The sequence below is a fragment of the Procambarus clarkii genome, chromosome 10, assembly GCF_040958095.1.
Source record: "Procambarus clarkii isolate CNS0578487 chromosome 10, FALCON_Pclarkii_2.0, whole genome shotgun sequence".
NCBI classification, from domain to species: domain Eukaryota; kingdom Metazoa; phylum Arthropoda; class Malacostraca; order Decapoda; family Cambaridae; genus Procambarus; species Procambarus clarkii.
This window is the reverse complement of record NC_091159.1, coordinates 9758076-9777737: the sequence shown is the minus strand read 5'-3', so window position 1 is coordinate 9777737 and position 19662 is coordinate 9758076. Positions and strand designations below refer to the sequence as shown.

The 19662-nt window shown below is 44.7% G+C and overlaps 1 protein-coding gene and 1 long non-coding RNA gene across 2 annotated transcripts; both read left to right on the top strand.

The window, feature by feature from the left end:
• The first annotated feature begins 3967 nt into the window (after positions 1 to 3967).
• LOC138362987 (uncharacterized) lies at positions 3968 to 8390 on the top strand. Its single transcript, XR_011227965.1, has 3 exons — positions 3968 to 4292; positions 4518 to 4969; positions 8112 to 8390. It is a non-coding gene; the product is annotated as an uncharacterized lncRNA (long non-coding RNA).
• Positions 8391 to 8583: 193 nt separating this feature from the next.
• Positions 8584 to 19294, top strand: LOC138362986 (uncharacterized). The gene is made up of 5 exons (XM_069321565.1): positions 8584 to 8844; positions 13317 to 13475; positions 14859 to 15012; positions 15648 to 15752; positions 19046 to 19294. Exons 1-5 carry the CDS (start codon positions 8621 to 8623, stop codon positions 19277 to 19279), a joined length of 876 nt encoding a protein of 291 aa, XP_069177666.1. The 5' UTR covers positions 8584 to 8620; the 3' UTR covers positions 19280 to 19294.
• Positions 19295 to 19662: the final 368 nt, after the last annotated feature.

Sequence of the window (19662 nt, the reverse complement as noted above, 5' to 3'; positions counted from 1 at the left end):
CTTTCGTCACTGAACCTGATCTCGACGAACTGACGGTTCTTAAGGTGGCATTTGTGGGGAGTATACTTACGATGCACCCCTGGGAGGCTCCAGCAAGACCGGCAACATGTCTCTTGTTGGGTATCCTATCCTCTAATTGTAGCTCCATGGTGGGTGTGGGGGCAGATTCGTGAATGAGTCTTCCCTCTCGTTTTCATGCCGATGACTCCTGTTCCTCTTATGACTTCTTGGGCTCGTGGGGTGGGCGACCAGGCCCCCAAGTCGGACTGTGTTGGAAGATCGAACTCTGTAGCCCCTGCTACATTGGGCCCAGATCTAGCTCCTCCTCTGACTCTCCTGACTACTCCCCTCAGCTCCCCCTCCCTCCTCTGTGGTTGCATTGAGCCCTAAGCCCCCAGCGGTGACCACCTCGTCCCCTGGCCCGGCTCCGTCTCTCATTGTAACTTTTTTTTTTTTTTTTTTTTTTTTTTTTGATGATGATATATACAAGAGTTGTTACATTCTTGTACAGCCACTAGTACGCGTAGCGTTTCGGGCAAGTCCTTAATCCTATGGTCCCTGGAATACGATTCCCTGCCGCGAAGAATCGTTTTTTCATCCAAGTACACATTTTACTGTTGCGTTAAACAGAGGCTACAGTTAAGGAATTGCGCCCAGTAAATCCTCCCCGGCCAGGATACGAACCCATGACATAGCGCTCGCGGAACGCCAGGCGAGTATCTTACGACTACACCACGGAGACTGTGAAGTCTCTACTGCGCCTTTTAACTCCCCTTTCTCTGGGGGTTCTCAACGCTGTCTCCGCTACACTCACACGATCCCTTCCCATGCTATTTCATACCACGCCTTGTTTGGTCCTGCTACGTTGACTAAGTACTGGGTCTTTTACCTCCATCATTTAGATTCTACTCCTGATGATTTTTCCCTCCATAGGCACCTTGTTGATTCCGTGTATGCCTTTGTTACTTTCAACCCCACCCGTCTCGGTTCACGTGTTGTTGCTGCTCCTTCTCAGGATGCAGCTATCCGCTTGGCCGCCTTATTCTACATTGGCGTTCTCCAAGAACGCTCGGTTAAATGCCAGTGTTGGCATTGTTCTCCTCCCTCACCATGTTGCGACCAGTGTTAGGAATCTAAAGGACTGCCACGAAGATGTCAAGCATATCCTTGAAGCCCAGGGCCATTCTGTCCTCCATGTGGACACGTTTACTCGTTCCCCTCATGGTCGTCGCCGTCAGCCCCTTCGGATTGTAAAAATTACCTTTGATGGTAGGACCCTTCCGCCCTCTGTCATTCTTGCTGGTACCAGAAGCTCCGTTCAGGAGTACATTCCCTCTCTTCGGCACTGTAATAAGTTCTGGAAGTTTGGGCATGGTGCCCTCCGATGCTCCAGTACTGGTTGATACCTGGTTGCTGGGGTTCTGGGAGTTCTTCTACTCCCCAAGCCCGGCCCAAGGCCAGGCTTGACTTGTGAGAGTTTGGTCCAATAGGCTGTTGCTTGGAGCGGCCCGCAGGCCCACATACCCACCACAGCCCGGTTGGTCCGGCACTCCTTGGAGGAATAAATCTAGTTTCCTCTTGAAGATGTCCACGGTTGTTCCGGCAATATTTCTGATGCTTGCTGGGAGGGTGTTGAACAACCGTGGACCTCTGATGTTTATACAGTGTTCTCTGATTGTGCCTATGGCACCCCTGCTCTTCACTGGTTCTATTCTGCATTTTCTTCCATATCGTTCACTCCAGTACGTTGTTATTTTACTGTGTAGATTTGGTACTTGGCCCTCCAATATCTTCTAGGTGTATATTATTTGATATCTCTCGTCTTTTTTCTAGTGAGTACATTTGGAGGGCTTAGAGACAATCCCAATAATTTAGGTGCTCCACGCGATAAAGCACGTGACCCACGTCCCTTGTGTGGGGACAAAGGTCACTAAGTCAGAGTGCACTTCTTCCCAGGCTCGCTGCCTTAATTCTGCTGAGGCCCACCCTACCTTCTTCCGTGCGTGTATACATTACAAGCTTGAGGCAGCTGTCCTCAACTTGAAGAACCGGCAACGTTTGTCTTTTCCTGAGGCAAGGTGCCAAGTTCGCCGTCTTTCCCTTTATGCTGGTGTCTCTTATGTCTCTTATACTTGCGTGTTGGGCTCTTCCTCTCCTTGTCCTTCCTCAATCTCACAACCGTTTCCAGGCCTTAGACCCAGACACACCCACCGCCTCCTCCCCTTGTTTCTTTACGTTTTGTCCCGAAGGGTTCCCCTCCTGGTTCTCTGTCTGGGGGTTCCCCTTCTTTCTACCCAGTCTGTCATGTCTCCTGTGTCTTCTTTCTCATCTCCCTCAGATCCTCCTTCCCATCCTTCTTCGTCTCTTAGCTATCTACGCCGCCTGTCTGTGCGGGCTGATGTCCATTCTCCCATCGATCATCGTGTTGTTCGCTCTCGTTCTTCTCCTGTTGAGACGCTTGAGTCTGTTGCCCAGTACGTTATTGCTGGAACACCTGTCTCTTTGAGTCAGAAGCGAAAACTTGGCTCATCTCCTTCCTCTTCCCCGGCGGGTAAGAAGGCTTTGCTTTCTTTCTCGTCCCCCACCTCTGACTATCGCTCCATCCCCTCCCATTTCGGTGGTCGAGCTCCCTGTTCCTGTTATGGAGGTTTCTTTGGCCCCCGCTTCCCTCTCAGTTGCTGCCCTTGCTGAGGTGCGCTCCCCGGTTTCTGCCCCTCCTCCTGCTGTCCTGGACCCTCGGTTGTCTCCTGCTCCTCCTCCGGACCCTGCTCGTCTGCCTCTGGTCTGTCCTCCAGTCGGGACATATACAATCTGCAGTGACTCCATGAGTGTGATTCAAGCAATTACGTACTCTTCAACAACGTGCAAGGAGTTTGTTTATCCATGTCTTCAACTTCTTCATGAACATCGATTGAACGGTTATGATACCTCTATCCAATGGGTCCCAGCCATTGTGGTATTCTCCATAATGAACTAGTAGATCAACTAGCCAAAGCAATGCACAACACGTCTCACATTACCCGTCATCCAATTCCCCATGGTGCACGTAAAGGAGCCTTCAAAAATACCATCACTCAAAATTTTGCGACGAAATGGAAAACGTCATGCTCACCTTTGCACTAGCCGGTCGGCCGAGCAGACAGCACACTGGACTTGTGATCCTGTGGTCCCGGGTTCGATCCCGGGCGCCGGCGAGAAACAATGGGCAGAGTTTCTTTCACCCTATGCCCCTGTTACCTAGCAGTAAAATAGGTACCTGGGTGTTAGTCAGCTGTCACGGGCTGCTTCCTGGGGGTGGAGGCCTAGTCGAGGACCGGGCCGCGGGGACACTAAAGCCCCGAAATCATCTCAAGATAACTATGGGTCCATTAAAAAGAAATGGGAAACTTGGAAACATGTCGGATATAAAAGCAGAGAAATTGAACGATGATCAGATTAAGGCTGGGACAACACCAAACTGGCAGCACACAGCTCTAAGTACAGAACAGACATCAACGAACTCTGCATCCACTGTCAGGTGCCTGAACCAATCTAACACTATCTCCTTCACTGCTTCCGACATCATAGTGCCAGAGTAAATTATAAACAAGTAATTTAAGCCTGCCCGAAACGCTGCGCGTACTAGTGGCTTTACAAGATTGTAAATACTATGCTATGTATTCTCACAAACCCAATGTACCTTCTTGTATATAAATAAATAAATAAATAAATAAATAAATAAATAAATAACAAGTATTTATCTCACTAACTAAATGAATTGTGGGGTTCAGTCCCTGAGCCCACTATGTGCCTCTGTAACCCTTTCCACTACCGCCCACAAGATGGGTATGGGGTGCATAATAAATGAACTAAACTAAACTTATCTCACTAAAAATACCCTTTACTATCGAGCACATATTAGGAGGTGGTGATCACTCGTTACAAGAAAAATACCAAATAGTCAAAGCACTGGCTAAATATCTCCAGTCGACCAACAAATTGGGTCACATCTGACCCGCGCCACATTTATACCTGGCGCCACCAACAGCTGAACACGGAAAACAACCGCCTCGCCGCACCACCATGGATCAGCTGACGCCATAAACACAACACACCGCCCTACGGTGCGGCAAGTCTCCCGCTAACATACACCTCTGTTGTAGTCGTCACTCCTCTATCTACAGCACAACGCAACAAGCACCTTTGGAACTCCGATCATCTCAACATTAACGCCTCTCCCAACACCTGTACTGGTGCAGTCATCGGGAGGACAAACCCTTCATGCACACTGCACCTACTATCAAGAAGAAAAAGTAATTATACTCATGCAATTGGGATAAAACCTGTCTGCATCCAGTTTCGTAATAAGAAAAAAAATACATAAAATAAAGTGCGGTGGATGCCTGTAATAATTGCTATTTGCGAAATAAGCACGAAATAACTTAATATGCTAACCGTATTATATGCTTACAAAAAGTCACCGTCGAGTAAGGACTTGCATCTAAACTGCACGTATGTATTTGTTTTGTTCTGTTAAGGATTGTAATGCCCAAGAGACCTGGCAGTAGGACCAGCGCTGCCAGGCTGGCACTGTGTGAGGGGCACAGCCCACGGTGCCCATGGTGCCCTCAGCCCGCAAGGCTGCTTGTCACCCAGCTCCAGTTGACCAGGAGGAGCCCATTGGAAGGAGCACGCGTGATGGTCCCTGACGTAGTGGTTGTCGTCGTCTTCGTCATTATCTTCCCGGAGAAGGGAGACCTGAAGGAGGGGGTGTAGACCAGGCTGGGGCCGACGCAGGAGCAGGTGCTCACTACTCTACACCTGTTCACTAACATCTCTTTCGTACACGATTGATTTCAGATGTAGTACCTGTAAGGTACAGCGGTTACATGGAAGGTCTCAGAGGCTTGAGACAAGCTGCTCTGGACGCCTCCTGAAGCCACAGCTTCAGTGAAAACAACTACACCAATATTCCCAACAGTTCACACAGGTTAGTGAAGGATACAGGTTACTTGGCTCTTTCGGGTCATATTGGAACTATTCACACTCGCACCAAACAGAAAATAACCCAACCTAACAATATGGGTCTATAAGAGTGGCTATATAGTAATATATATATAATATAATATATATATATATACAGTATATTATATATGTATGCGAACAAGCCTGAACGGCTTGTTCAGTTATGTATATATAATAATATAATAGGAGAGAATTAAAAAATGGGCCACTTTGATCTGATAGGCCTTGCTACTTTGTAATTTAAATATTAATTTTATTACCTAACACAGCCTAGTGTATGCCTAGCCAAATCTAACGGAGACACATATTATATTGTATGATGAATTTTGAGAAATGTAGACATACATAAAAGTTAAGGATAATTAATACCAAATGTTGTACAGGCCTTAATGTTACAATCTAGTAACAAATCGATCTGTGTTAAGACTGATAATATAGCCGTAAAATTCAGTGAAATTGACTAAATGGGTGATTAAATAAAGGAAACTAAATGACCAAGTAGTAAAATAGACAAAAACCAATGAGTAATATCAACCCATCACAATGGTTGTACTCTTCAAATCACTTGTGTTGTCCCGTCTTGAGTACTGCTCAGTACTCACTTCCCCCTTCAAAGCAGGAGAGATTGCTGAAATTGAGGGAATACAGAGAGCATATACGGCACGCATAGACGAGATAAAGCACCTAAAGTACAGTATTGGGATCGTCTCAAAGCTCTCCAAATGTACTCACTAGAAAGGAGATGAGAGAGATACCAAATAATATACACATTGAAAATACTGGAGGGACAGGTCCAATATACACATTGAAAATACTGGAGGGACAGGTCCCAAATCTGCACAGTGAAATAACAACGTACTGGAGTAATGACATGGAAGAAAATGCAGAATAGAACCAGTGAAGAGCAGAGGTGCCATGGGCACAATCAGAGAACACTGTATGAATATCAGAGGTCCATAGTTGTTCAACATCCTACCAGTGAGCATCATAAATATTACAGGAACAACCGTGGACATCTTCAAGAGGAAACTAGAGTGTTTCCTTCAAGGAGTGCCGGACCAACCGGGCTGTGGTGGGTATGTGGGCCTGCGGGCCGCTCCAAGCAACAGCCTGGTGAATCAAACTCTCACAAGTCAAGTCTGACCTCGGGCCGGACTTGAGGAGTAGAAGAACTCCCAGAACCCCATCAACCAGGTATCAATAAAAATAGTGAAAGCTGAATGAGCAAAGTAAGAGAGTAGTGGAACACAGTACATGTGCTAGTTGTAAAGCACACCAAATAGGTGAGAAGTGAATTAAGTGGACCAAACAAGCATGTAGTCAGTTGGACCAAATGGGTATGTAAGGAAATAGGCAGAATTAGATAAATAGCCAAATGAAATAAACCAAAATGTGAGTAGAGAAACACGCTAAATAGGCGAGTAATTTTCATGTGATGAGTTGCCTATTGAGTTGTGAAAGTGTAAAGTACTGTGTACTAAAGTAGGGTAAAAAATATTCCTTTTTGGGGTAAGGTATGTAGGGAGCTGGTCGGCCGAGCAGACAGCACGCTGGACTTGTGATCCTGGGTTCGATCCCAGGCGCTGGCGAGAAACATTGGGCAGAGTTTCTTTCACCCTATGCCCCTGTTACCTAGCAGTAAAATAGGTACCTGGGTGTTAGTCAGCTGTCATGGGCTGGTTCCTGGGGGTGGAGGCCTGGTCGAGGACCGGGCCGCGGGGACACTAAAAAGCCCCGAAATCATCTCAAGATAACCTCAAGATAACCTAAGGTAAAGTTACCAGCCGTCGGCCACTTGGGATATGATTGCCTGTATCCGGACACTTGCAAGTGACCAACCACTTGCATATGATAAAATTCATAGCATCTGCATGAACCCAAACATTTTAGCAAATTTTCAAATACCTCCAGTAACATTGAAGCATTAAAGACATGCAAATTTAAAAAAATAGCTACAAAAAATAAATTTATAATGGTATTAGACATCAGGTGTTATCAATATTTAACTTGTATTTTTATATTCAGGTGAATGTAGTCCCCTAAATAGGAAATTTGCAAATTGATATTCACCTAAAGAGATGCATCATGGATAGTAAATAGTCTCCAAACACCAGTGCCACAGAAACCAAGCATGGGCATCTGGCAGCCAGAGCCAGATATTGCATCTCGAAATCAGTTAAAAATGCCACTGAAGCATATTAATACAACACACCTCGAATATTGATATTTGTGGGTTGGTACTGCAATCTAGGCATATATCATTGCTAATATATGCCCAGATTGTCCAATAGGGAAAGTGCCCATTACATAAGTGACATATAAAGAGGGCCAGTCACAAGGGATAGACCACGAGCATGGGAGCGTGGTGTAGGGTCTGTCAGGTGACAGTGGACTGACATCATTCCTGTCAAGACAGATGATGGCAGCAGTCCTAAGTCATAACAGTTTCTAGTAGGGTACTCTGTACATGCTCTCATAATTGTACCCAACAGCTTTATTTATTACATATCGTTACAATGACACCTACACTTGCCTAAACTTACCTGTAATGAGATTTTATTAAAAATTCACTAATGTATAATGCTGAAAATCAATAAAATATTTGTGTTATTGGTGTAAATAAGTGTCATGAACCCCTGGTTTGCATCAAAACTTTGTTGATAATGGGCAGTAAGGCACTAGTAATTTCTATGCCCAAATTATCCAAGAATCCAAAACCATTAATTTGGACTGCACCTATGGGAAAAAGTTTTCTCGAGTTCTGACCGATTGACGTGCAATTGGAAATTAGAAATGCATTCCTGTTGTAAGTGGGGACTTCCTCAATTGATATGTACTCCAATACCCAGTACAATCATTTGACCACAAAAGGAGAACTTGCTAGATGCTTCCCCCACTCGATAACTCAGCAATGAGTGATGAATGCCAGCCTCCCCACTCTCCAGCTATCAAAAAAATAAAAATAAAAACTCGTTAAGCCATGGAACATGTACGATTTATTTTACAATATTCGTGTTAGTTTTATTTTATATTGCATAACTTTTTTATAAATTACATAGGATATTTAAATATCATTAATATTCTTACTTTATTTTGTACATTTTCAGGGATGCAGCAGATTACTTTATCAAGTACACACCTCTTGGTGCACTGGTGGGGTCAAAGCTGCACTTGCTGTGCAGCAGCTCTCCGTGGGTTTACATTATACCCAAAGCACTTTGCTGAAACAATTTCATTCATTGCTAATGTACACAATGGCAAGCCAGTTTCTAAATATGAAGAAGCAAGTCAACTCAAGAAAGAAAGAAATTTAGATTATATTGTATACCAGGTTCAAATACATTTTTGAAAACTGAGGGTAGGAGGAAAAGAGGGTGCCACAAATATCAAAATAAGCATATAATAAAAAATAAAAAATCTTGACTAATGATCCACTTTCTACCATTAACAAATACACGAATGAACACAATAATTGAGAGTGATCAATGTACTAATTCTGGCAATAAATATATGAAGTCGCCAAATTTTTTACAGAAAAAATAGAAATAGAGAAAATTAGTATGCAAATAGAATCAAATTTCCTATTTAGAACTAAAGAACCAAGCCTTTTGACAAAATGAACAAATCGGTAATAATACCATCAAACATAGAAGATACAACAGCCGATTTACATCTTTCAGCATTGAACAAAAACTTAACAAGATCAGAAGACAAACAAGAAGCAACTAACCCAGCGCATCAACCAAGAACACTTCCCTGCAAGCACTTATCTCTGCTATGTGATCTTGTTAATTCTGCTCGTCAAATAAAAGAACTAGAAGACGTCAATTATTATGTCAGGTAAGAATAATGTGTAATTAAATTAACAATAAAATGCTTCCAAGTTGGTTCACAACAGTGGTCATGGGTTGAATATTGAGCTGAAGTACAAATTTTGTCAATTTCATTTTTCCTGGCCACCTCTGTATGTGATATCACAAATTTGCAATATGGCTAACAGCCCACAAAGTTACTGAAGGAGAAAAAGCATCTAGAGTAGGGATCAGAGAATGGGTAAATTACTCCAAATGGGGCCAAAAATGTCTTTACATCTTTACAGATGTATTATATATTTAGAAATGTCTGAAATTAGAGAAATTTCAAAAGACCAAATATGATTGCAATTTGTTTATCAGATTAAGAGCTTGGAAATTCATTTTTTTAATTAAATGATTACTTTAAAAATTATCATATATTACGGTACTTTGAGAATTATATAACTATACTGTATTACAATATTTAGTTTTCTGGGGGAAGCCCCGTTGGCTTCCCGGAGATATCCAGGCTGAATGGATATGTATAACTTTCTTAACGCATTGACTGATGCTTTCTGGCATCAGTCAATGCGTGAAGTTCATGCCTACCGATGACCACGAGCCAGAACTTGGCCTCCTCTAGAGAGGCACGAGGAGCAATGGCCTGTGTTGACCCCCTGTGGTTGGGAGCATTCTATGTCTGCCATCGACTTGGATAGGCACCCGGAAAGGTAGGCGCCCCCAAAACAAACCCCTATTCATTCTGGAGGTTTTTGGCTTTTCGCGACCCGGATTATGCTTTCGTGATGGATCCGCGTTCTTTCATGTACGGTTCATCTTGTCCATACTGGGTTCGTTATGAAGTTCCGGAGTCGTCCTGGTTGGCAGATTGTCCTCTCTTTTCGTTTGAGGCTTGGCACACATTCTGTCGGTCCCCACGTGCTTGACTGGCGAGAGATTCAGACGGCGTTTTAGGTTTTCCTGAGGGGGCGACTTCGAGCACCTCAATGCTTGTTTGTTCCCCCCTGCCATTCCGCGGATGTTGGTGTTGTGCCACTTCACGTGCAGCTTCCCTCCCTTTCGTCAGCCTTGGTTGCGGAGCATTTGCGTACTCTTGGCCTGCTTGCTTCGGCCCTGCATTTCTTTTGCCTCCCTGAGCTGTTCTCGGATTGGCTTGAGTTGGATGTGGGAGTGCTTGGGGCCAACTGCCGAGTCTAGTGCGCTGCCCTCTGTGGTGTAGGCGTCGTCTGCTTTGTTGAAGCTCTTTGCATCATTCCTGCGTGATGCGGTTCGCAGTTCTATGTTTCTCTTCGCTTGTCTTTGCCTTTTTGTCCTTGCTGTTTAGGGAGGTCTGTGATGGTGCAGTACCTGCAGGCGGCTTCAGTAGTTGTAGACCTGTCTGACTTGTTAGTGCTCCTGGGGAGGGGGCTTGTGGGGGTCCTCTCGGAAGGGTCGTGCCAGGGCTCGGGGTTCCGTTCCTCGTGGTAGGCCAGTGGTGCCAGATTCGGGGCAGGCGACAGCCTCGGTTCCGTCTTTTTCTGGTCGGCGCGGGGACCGCCCTAATACGCCGCTTAGGTGCTCGGAAGGTGCGTCGGCCTTTTTGCGGTTCGTTCCATTGACGGGGCGATGGGGGGGGGGGGGGGGGAGAAAAGCTCGCTCTCTTTGCTCGCACCTGGTCTCACAAGTTGTGGGCTTTTCGGGTCGTTTCATGCAGACCTGTGGTGGCGGTGGTGGGGTAGGGCCCCTCCTCCCTCGGGGGGGGGGGGGGGGGGGGGGGGGGGGGGGGGGGGTTCGGGTGCTGATGGGGCAGGCCTCTTCTCCTGCGCTCTGTCAGGTCATCTCGGAGTGGGTTCGCTTGGGCATGGTCCGAAACGACGTCGTCCCTCAGGTGGGTGTCCTGGTCCCCGACACGGGACTGCGCAACCTCCTGTTCATTCTGGAATTTTCCCATCTGAACCCGTGGGTTTATTGTCCACTCCTTCTGGATGACTACTCTGTCCCAGGTCCGTCTTTCTGTTGGAGCCGAGCGCTTGGATGGTGTCCCTGGATCTCAGACGCGTATTGGCACGTCCCAATTCATCCAAGGTTCAAGGACTGGCTCGGTTTGTTGTGAGGCGTCAAGGCTACCGCTTTCGTTTCGTTGTCTTCCCTTTGGGTTGAATCTGGCGCGGTCAGGGAGTTTGCGGCAGTGTGGATGTGGCCCAGAGGGTTGAGTCGCTTGTGGATCGATGATCCGGCTCCATTCAGACTGTTTCCGGTGGTTCATTGCCTGAAACTGAGGGGGTTCAATGCGGTCCTTGGCTCTTTGGGGCTGGTCGCTTCGGATGACTTGTCTGCTGAATTCTCGGGGTTTAGCTCTCCTGGCGGTTCATGTCCGGGAGTGTCCAACATCCTGGCGGACGGCCTGTCTCATTTCCTTCCCCTTTCCATGGAATGACGGTCGACGCTGACTCCTTCAGTTGGCTGTGCCAGATGTTTGGAATTCCGGAAGTGGATCTCTTTGTGTCGGCGTGGTTGAAGCATCTTCTGGTATATGTGGCGCCCTTCCCTGACTGCGAGGCTATCCGGGTCGATGCCTTTTGGCTGGACTGGCGAGGTGGGGTTACCTGTACCTTTTCCCCCCGGTTCAGCTGTTGCTTCAGGTCCTGGCTTCCTTGGAGACTTACCAGGGAAGAGTTGTCCTTCTGGCCCCTTGGGTGACCGGCCCAGCCCTGGTTTCAGGCGCTGTTTGCTCGGTGTCCAAACCCGAGGGTCTTTTTGTGGCTCTGCCTCTTTCAGTAGATCAGTCCAGTTCGGTACGAGGCTGGTTAGTCTTACTCAAGTTTTCACGTCTGGAGTTTTTGACTCGGGTTTATCATCACTTGTAAGGTGCACAGGTGGCTTCGTTGTTGATCTCCCACCTGCGGACTTCGTCTTGGTGGCACTATGAAGTTTCCTGCGGTCCTTTCGTTTTTTCCTATCTCTGCGTAGGTTCTCTTTGGTCTCTGATAGGGTTGGTTGTTCCAGACTGTCATCTTATGCCGAATACTGTTGCCTCGTATCATACGGTGCTGCTTCAGCTTGCTTTCGGCGTTGATGTCACTTCTGCCCTCGTTCTGCAAGCTGTCTCGTGCGTTGTTTCACCTCTGGTCTGCTCAGGCTCCTCCTGAGCCATCCTAGTCTTTGGACTGGGTGCTCTCTTTTCTCTCTTCTCCTCGATTTGTTGTGGTCCCTTCGGTTCGGGATTGTTTCTCCAAGGCTCTTTTTTTTCCTGTTGACATTGACCTCTGGGGGTCAGGTTAGGGAGCTTCATGCTCTCCTCCGGCGCAGGGTTTCTGCTCCTTCGGTCCTGGTGATAGGTTTGTTCGGTTACGCCGTCTCCTCCTTTTCTGGCCAAGAATGACACGACTGCGTTCCAAAGGGGTCCTTGGGTCGTTGATGCTTGGTTGGTCAGGGCCGGGGGTGCATCATGTGTTTTGTTCAATTGCGGCTCTCCACCGTAATTTGCACGCCACGGCCTCGGTGGCCAGGGATGCGCTTTGGGTTGACCCGGTTTCCCTTCTACCCTGTTCCCGGGTGTGGGTTTCTCAGGTCGTCTGCAGGGTTATTAAGTCTAGCTAGCCTGTTATGCGGTCTATCCCCAGGCCCATGACGTTCGTAAGTTTGCTGCCCGTCTTTGGTAACATGTCTTGGGTTGACATTCGGGCCCGGGGTTTTTGGAGGTTGAACAGGGTTCTGCTTGCTCGCTACCCAGTGAATGTCCCTGGGCCTGGCAGGTCCTGCATTACATTGGGTCGGCAGTTGCGGCAGTTTGTCTCGACTTCGCGTTGAGGAGTGAGGACTGCCTCCCGGGTAAAGTCCCTGTTTCTTCCTTATCTTTGGGTAGTTAGCTCCGGGGAGCCGTCGGGGCCCCCCCCCAGAAACCAGCGTTGAATGTAATTAAACTCTATTTTCTGGGTGAGTCCCGGGAGGCTCCCCAGCATCCCTCCCTCCCTCCAGTCTACAGGTTTTTTACGTTTTTTTGACGTCAGCCTAAGAACTATAGGCTGGATTGCCAGCGGGGGGTTTGAAGCTCCCCCTTTCCCCTCCCAGGGAGGCGGGGAGGTTGCGCAGACAGCAGCGTGGCGACATGATGACGTCGTGCTCATTTGCTAATTTTCGTTTGGAGAGTTCTGTCTACTTGTTTAGTCTTAGGTCGCAATAATTTTACCAGAATAGGGGTTTGTTTTGGGGCACCTACCTTTCTGGGTGCCTATCCTGGGTTGATGGCAGACATAGAATGCTCCCATCCACAGGGGGGAAGGGGGGGGGTCTCTATAGGCCATTGCTCCTTGTGCCTCTCTTAGAGGGGGGGCCAGGTTCTGGTTCGTGGTCCCTGGTAGGCAAGAACTCCATGCATTGACTGATGCCAGAAAGTTAAACATACCCATTCAGCCTGGATAGCTCCGGGAAGCCCCAGGGACTCGCCCAGAAAATAGCGTTTCATTACATTCAATGCTGTTTTTTTTTAAATGCTAAAATTGTTGTACTGTGTATCAGACGGAATATTCAGCCACCCTTTGCCGTGCTACACAAATTATGTGCTTGGGCCAGCAAATCCAGCCAAGTGGGTGTCATTCACAAGCTGCAGGAGTTTACTAGGAAGAGTTATCCTGAAGAATATGTCCTGCACTTGGGCTTCAAGTATTATCTTGCAAGGTAAGTAAAAACATAGTACTGTACTGTAATTACAAAAATCCTTTATTTTATCCATGGTGGCATTCTGACTAAAATTTGTCTGAAATCTGTAAAATATGCTAGACTGTTATTCTACATCATTTAGAATGTTGTTGCTAAGCTAAGAGTGCAGGTTAAAATGATTATGTTCACTGTCATTTACCAGTACAGTAAATGTTAATGTTGCAATGTACCACCTAGCTTACACCACACTGTACTCTATTACCTTCTACAACACTGCACTAATTACACTTTCTAGGTCAAAGGTTAAGGTTGCAGTTATTATAAATATATATTTGTGTAAGTATCTTGTTTCATAGAACTGTTGTTAAAAACAAACACTCACTCACTCTCACTCACTCTCACTCACTCTCACTCACACTCACTCTCACACTCACTCTCACACTCACACTCACTCTCACACTCACTCTCACACTCACTCTCACACTCACTCTCACACTCACTCTCACACTCACTCTCACACTCACACTCACTCTCACACTCACTCTCACACTCACTCTCACACTCACACTCACTCTCACACTCACTCTCACACTCACTCTCACACTCACTCACTCACTCACTCACTCACTTTTGTAAACAGAGTGGTAGACGGTTGGAACAAGTTAGGTGAGAAGGTGGTGGAGGCCAAAACCGTCACTAATTTCAATGCATTATATGACAAAGAGTGCTGGGAAGACGGGACACCATGAGCGTAGCTCTCATCCTGTAACTACACTTAGGTTATCACACACACGCACGCAATTCTCTCTCTCACTCACTCACTCACTCTTTTTTTTTTTTCCTCCCCTTCCCTTCAAATGCCATGAACATTTTAAATGGTTAATATAATTCACTGTGTCGGGGACAGGAAGCCAGAGTGTATTCATACACATTTGGCTTTTATTGAGGTATCACCCCCATCAAAGCTGAATTACTGACCCTGCCCAGAATGCAACCCCACAACAAGCTGACTAACTCTTGAATACCTGTTCACTGCTAAGTGAACAACAGGTGCATTGGGTGAAAGGAAATGTGTCCAGTCATTTCTGTCCAGTCTGGGATTCAAGCCCAAAATTCTCAGTTGTGCGTCGAGAACGAACCCGACTATTACCGGGACCCCATACGATCTTTGATTGGTATTAATTCTTGCACTGTTACTCAAAAGGTTTCCTTGTGTATTTCAGCTTGTACAGCCTCCATTTTGGCTGTTGCATTAAGCATAGTTCACCCTCCAACTTCTTCATCTTGGACACAATTTTCCTTTATTTACATTCTTGTTCATCCTACCTTTTTATGTGAACTCCCAGCCACATATTTTCAAGTCTTCAAGGACACACTGTGATAAACCAAGACTCTCCCCAGTGCCATGTGCTATGAAGGCGATGTCGAGGGAAGTTTGGAAGAGCTTTTTCAACTGTACCTGCATCACCCTCAGGGACACAAGAAGATCAGGGACACTACTACTTTCATCATTTACCAAGTACTCAGATCCAACAATGAAGAGCATGAGCAATTGGTAATTAATTTGATTGATTAAATATCCTTAGTAAGGGAATATCATATTATTAGATTTAGGAAAGAATTGGGTAAATACTGATTTGGAAATAGTTGTTGATCTATTGAACAAATTACCATGTAACAAAATAGACATGGAACCAATGGATTGTTTAAAGCAAGTACTACTGTCTAGGTTTCTGTGGGGGAGCCCCTTCGGCTCCCTGGAGCTATTGCACTGGTTTTAGGTAATATTAGTATGGGGCTTCAATTATATGGAGTTGTCATGTCTACCAGGGACTATTAGCCAGAACATGGTCCCCCTCAGAGAGGTGCAGGGAGCAATGGCCTATGAAACTCTTGTGCATGAGAGTACAGTATCCACTCGATTTAACGGCCTATATGGGGCTGTACCCTGGTCGTTATTTCCGTAGCTCCGGTATTTCCAAAGTTAAGTGTCTGTAATTTTTCAAGTAACATTCAGGTAAGATATATTTTATACAACTTATTTTTTTTTTTATACATTTTAATATCTTTAACTATATACTGTATTTTGTTTGATTTATTTTCTCATCCATTCTGAAAAAATACCCTTCCATCCCCAAATAAAAATAAAAACAAATTATGATAAGTGAGCAATTAAGTAATGTATTGCAGGTTCTCAAGTTTGTTAACAACGTGGGTGTAGAGGCGAGGCAGCTGGGACCCGCTCTGTCCCTGTGGAGCGTCGGCTTCTCTAGCTCGCACTACAGACATCAAGTGGTAAGCAGCTTCTCTTTTTATATAACACTGATAGAGTTTTGTTTTTCTTTGAATAACTGATGGCTTAAGGTGATGGCTTAAGCTTTACACTTTGCTGCCCCCGGTGCGTGCGCCCCAGCCTACCTCAATTGGGGTCGGGTGTTTCACGTCAACATGCGGCCAGACTAAAATGTGTATACTCCTTTTCTGTTCTTTCACCTTGGTTTTCGTATTATGTCGTCCATTTTTGTATCAATGTGTTCGCAATAGAATTCCCTACAGGGGTATATGCATATAAAGTCCAAAAGCCCCACGTGCCACCCGCAGCATACCCAAAAATCAGCAGTGTTATCCGTGAGCACACAAGAGCACTAAAATGTGTATTCTCTTTTCAATTTTCTCACCTCAATTCTCTTGCTATGTCGTTCATTTTTGTATCAATGTGTTTGCAGTAGAATTCCCTACATGGGTATATGCATACAAGGTTCAAAAGCCAAGCATGCCCGACCCTGCAGCAAAGCTGAAAGACAGCCAAGTGTTACCTGCGAGCAAGCACCCATTGGCACACTCACAACACCTGCACACAAATGTGTATACTCTTTTCAGTTTTCTCACCTCAATTTTCATTGTACGTCGTTCATTTTGGTATCAAATTGTTCACAATAGAATTCCCTACAGGCTTATATGCATATAAAGTTAAAAACGCCTGGCGTGCCACACTCGGCAAACCCGAAAACCGGCCAAGCATGTCCAGTGAGTGAGCACCCATCTGCATACAAACAACACCCGCACTAAAATGTGTTTTCTCACGTCAATTTTCGTGTTACATCGTTCGTTTTGGTATCAAAATGTTCGCAATAGAATTCTCTAAAGGGATATAGGCATATAAGGTAAAAAAAAAAAAAACTGCATGCCACTTGCCACAAACCCGAAAATCGGCCGAGCATTACCCGTGAGCGTGCAACCACTAAATTGTTTGTACTCTTTCAGTTTTCTTATGTCAATTTTCGTGTTACATCGTTCATTTTCATATCAAATTGTTTGCAATAGAATTCTCTAAGGGGATATATGCGTATAAGGTCAAAAAGCCCGGCGTGCCACCCGCAGCAAACCCAAAAATCGGCCGAGCGTTATCCGTTAGAGTTACCCATCAATTTTCATGTTACATCGTTCATTTTGGTATCATTTTGTTTGCAATAGAATTTTCTGAAGGAACATATGTATAAAAGATAAACAAACAGGCACGCTACCCACAGCGAATTTAAAAAGTCCGCCGAGCGTTACCCAGATCGTTACCCAGGAGCGAGCGCCAATCTGCCCTCCTACAATATAATATGTACACTCTGTTCAGTTTTCTCGCCTCAATTTTCATGCTACGCCGTTTATTCTGATCTCAAATGGTTCACAATCTAAAGGCGCATATTTTAAAACTAGTCCCATAATGATCGGAAAACAAATAGTTTTGACAGATATTTTAATTTTGGACGTCACGGCCGTCCGTTTCGCACATCCAGAGTTAATTGTGGACGTCCTCTGGGGATGAAAGTGTTTTAATAAGCCTGCCTAGAGCCTTATTAAGCTGACTTCCTTGGATGTAATATAGTATTTTTAAATTAAACCCAAGAAGGCAATTTTTATTTTAAATACACATTTTTGCTGACATACACAGCTTAGTAATGTAAAAAGAAGAACTATGTAAGGAAAATTGGCAGTGTGTGCATATTGTTAATTAACTTCAACACAGGTAGTGAGAATAATTGCTACTACTAGTACTTAACCACACTGTAAATATTTAGACCAAAACAATGCACGTTTTGGTCTAAAATATTTAAAGTAATTATATTAATTATTTAAATTCGTCATTACAGGGGTACCTCAGTTTACGAATTTAATCCATTCCTGGAGACGGTTCGTAACCCGAAAATTCGCAAACCAAGGCAAATTTCCCAATGAGAAATAATGGGAAATGAATTAATCTGTTCCTGACTCCCGAAAAAATTAACTTCAAAGTAAATTTTATACCTAATTCACCCAAATCTTCACTACAAAAGTATGTACAAGTTATTACTTGCCTTTACTCATGACTCCTGTTGGCGTATGGAAGAGGGGTGAGGGGGGAGGAGGAGAGGTGTTACTGTTAGGAAGGGGAGTCTCCTTCCGTCATAACATCGGGCAGTGAAAACTTCTCTGGCGTGCACACTATGGCATGTTTTGCCTGCATACCACTAGGATCTGCTTCTGGCTCACTGCTTGATTTTCTCACTAGAAAACATTCCATTGAAGATTGTTTTTCCCTTCTTTGTAACCCTTGTCTGTAGTGAGACATCACACTGTCATTAATAAGATCAATGCAACAGCCTGCTACAGCTTTATCTGGGTGATTCTTTTCAGCAAAACGTTGCAGTTCATCCCATACTGCACACATTTTTTTAATGAGGAAGGGACATCCTCTACTGCCTCCTCCTCCTCCCCTTAAGATTTATTGTTTTGCCTAGCTAGTTCAACAACACATGTATCATTTTCATGTTTACGAGTGATCTCTTGTTTTTCCTCTATGGTTATTCTTACATATGTTTTCTAGCCTTGATCTTTACCACTTGCTTTCTTGGGACCCATGGCAAGATATATAGCTCAAATAGCCAAAAATAAAAAAAATAAACTGTAAATCCTTGCAAAGAATTCAGGCGGGATTGTCACTTGGCAGGAGGCACTGATAAACCAAGGCATGATCGCCGTGCCACCATGCGCTAGGTTGTCCATATGCGTATCAACAAACTCATATCCCAAGGTTAAGTTCGTAACCAGATTCAAATTTTCCGAAGAAAATATGTAACCCGAAAAATTCGTAGAGGGGCATTCGTAAACCGAGGTACTGTACCACTGTATTTAAATTCGTCATTAAATTAGTCATTATTTAAAATAATGACAAATAAAGAAGAAATAAACTATGGGAAAGTGGGAAGAATGACTGCATATGAGGATATCTACACCCAGCAGCCCGTACACAGTATTAACTACAGCAGCTATCCTCACACACTCTCACCAGCTGTTTTGATACTCTGATCCATGGTCAGAGCTCTAGTACTGCAGGTATATCTAGAGCTTTAAGCTCTAGATGTACCTGCAGTACTAAAATAATCACTAAGCAAGGAATTGTTTATTAACTTGTAGAAACTTAGTACAGTATTTGTTTTTTTCTATGAAACATTATTGCTGAACTTAAATGTCATAAAATTTGCATTTTATATCTCTGAGTACTTTTAGTCCAGACATTTAAATTGTTGAATTCAGTTCAGTTTATATCTTTATTCTAGATTTCCGAAGAGTTATTAGAAAGACATCCTGGCCTTGTTAACATGCTATGGCGTAAGCTTGATGGTATGGTGCAGAGGGCAGCCTGGGACGGAGATGAGGAACTCTTGTATAGAATTTTACAGCTGATGCTCCGCTTTCAACTATCAGAATATTATGCTATTACTGCCAGTGCTCTGCTGAAGCTACAGTGTAAGTTTATATTATGTAATGCTTTTAAGTCAAAATTTCAATAATTATTTTTGTTAGTAATGCCATAAGTAATACTCCATCTTGTGTGTAACACAGCGTTTTTTATTTTCATATACCAACCACTGTAAACTTAACTTTTGATAGGTTTCCAGTGAACCTTTGCCTAAAAGCCAAAAGGCAGCATTTTCAGTAACAGTATGTGTGCATGTGTGTGATGCAAGGGAAGGGAGGCAGAGAAATAGTGTGATAACAGCAGTGCAGGTTTATGGAAAATCAGTATTGGGGAATCTATATAGTACTGCAGCATCTGTGTTCATTAAATTTGACACACTTTATTTATAGGCATGTGTAACACAAATTTTGCATCCCTGACCCCCTCCCCGCTCAGCTCGTTGTCGCCGTGTGGGGGGCTTAGTGGGCGGCTGCC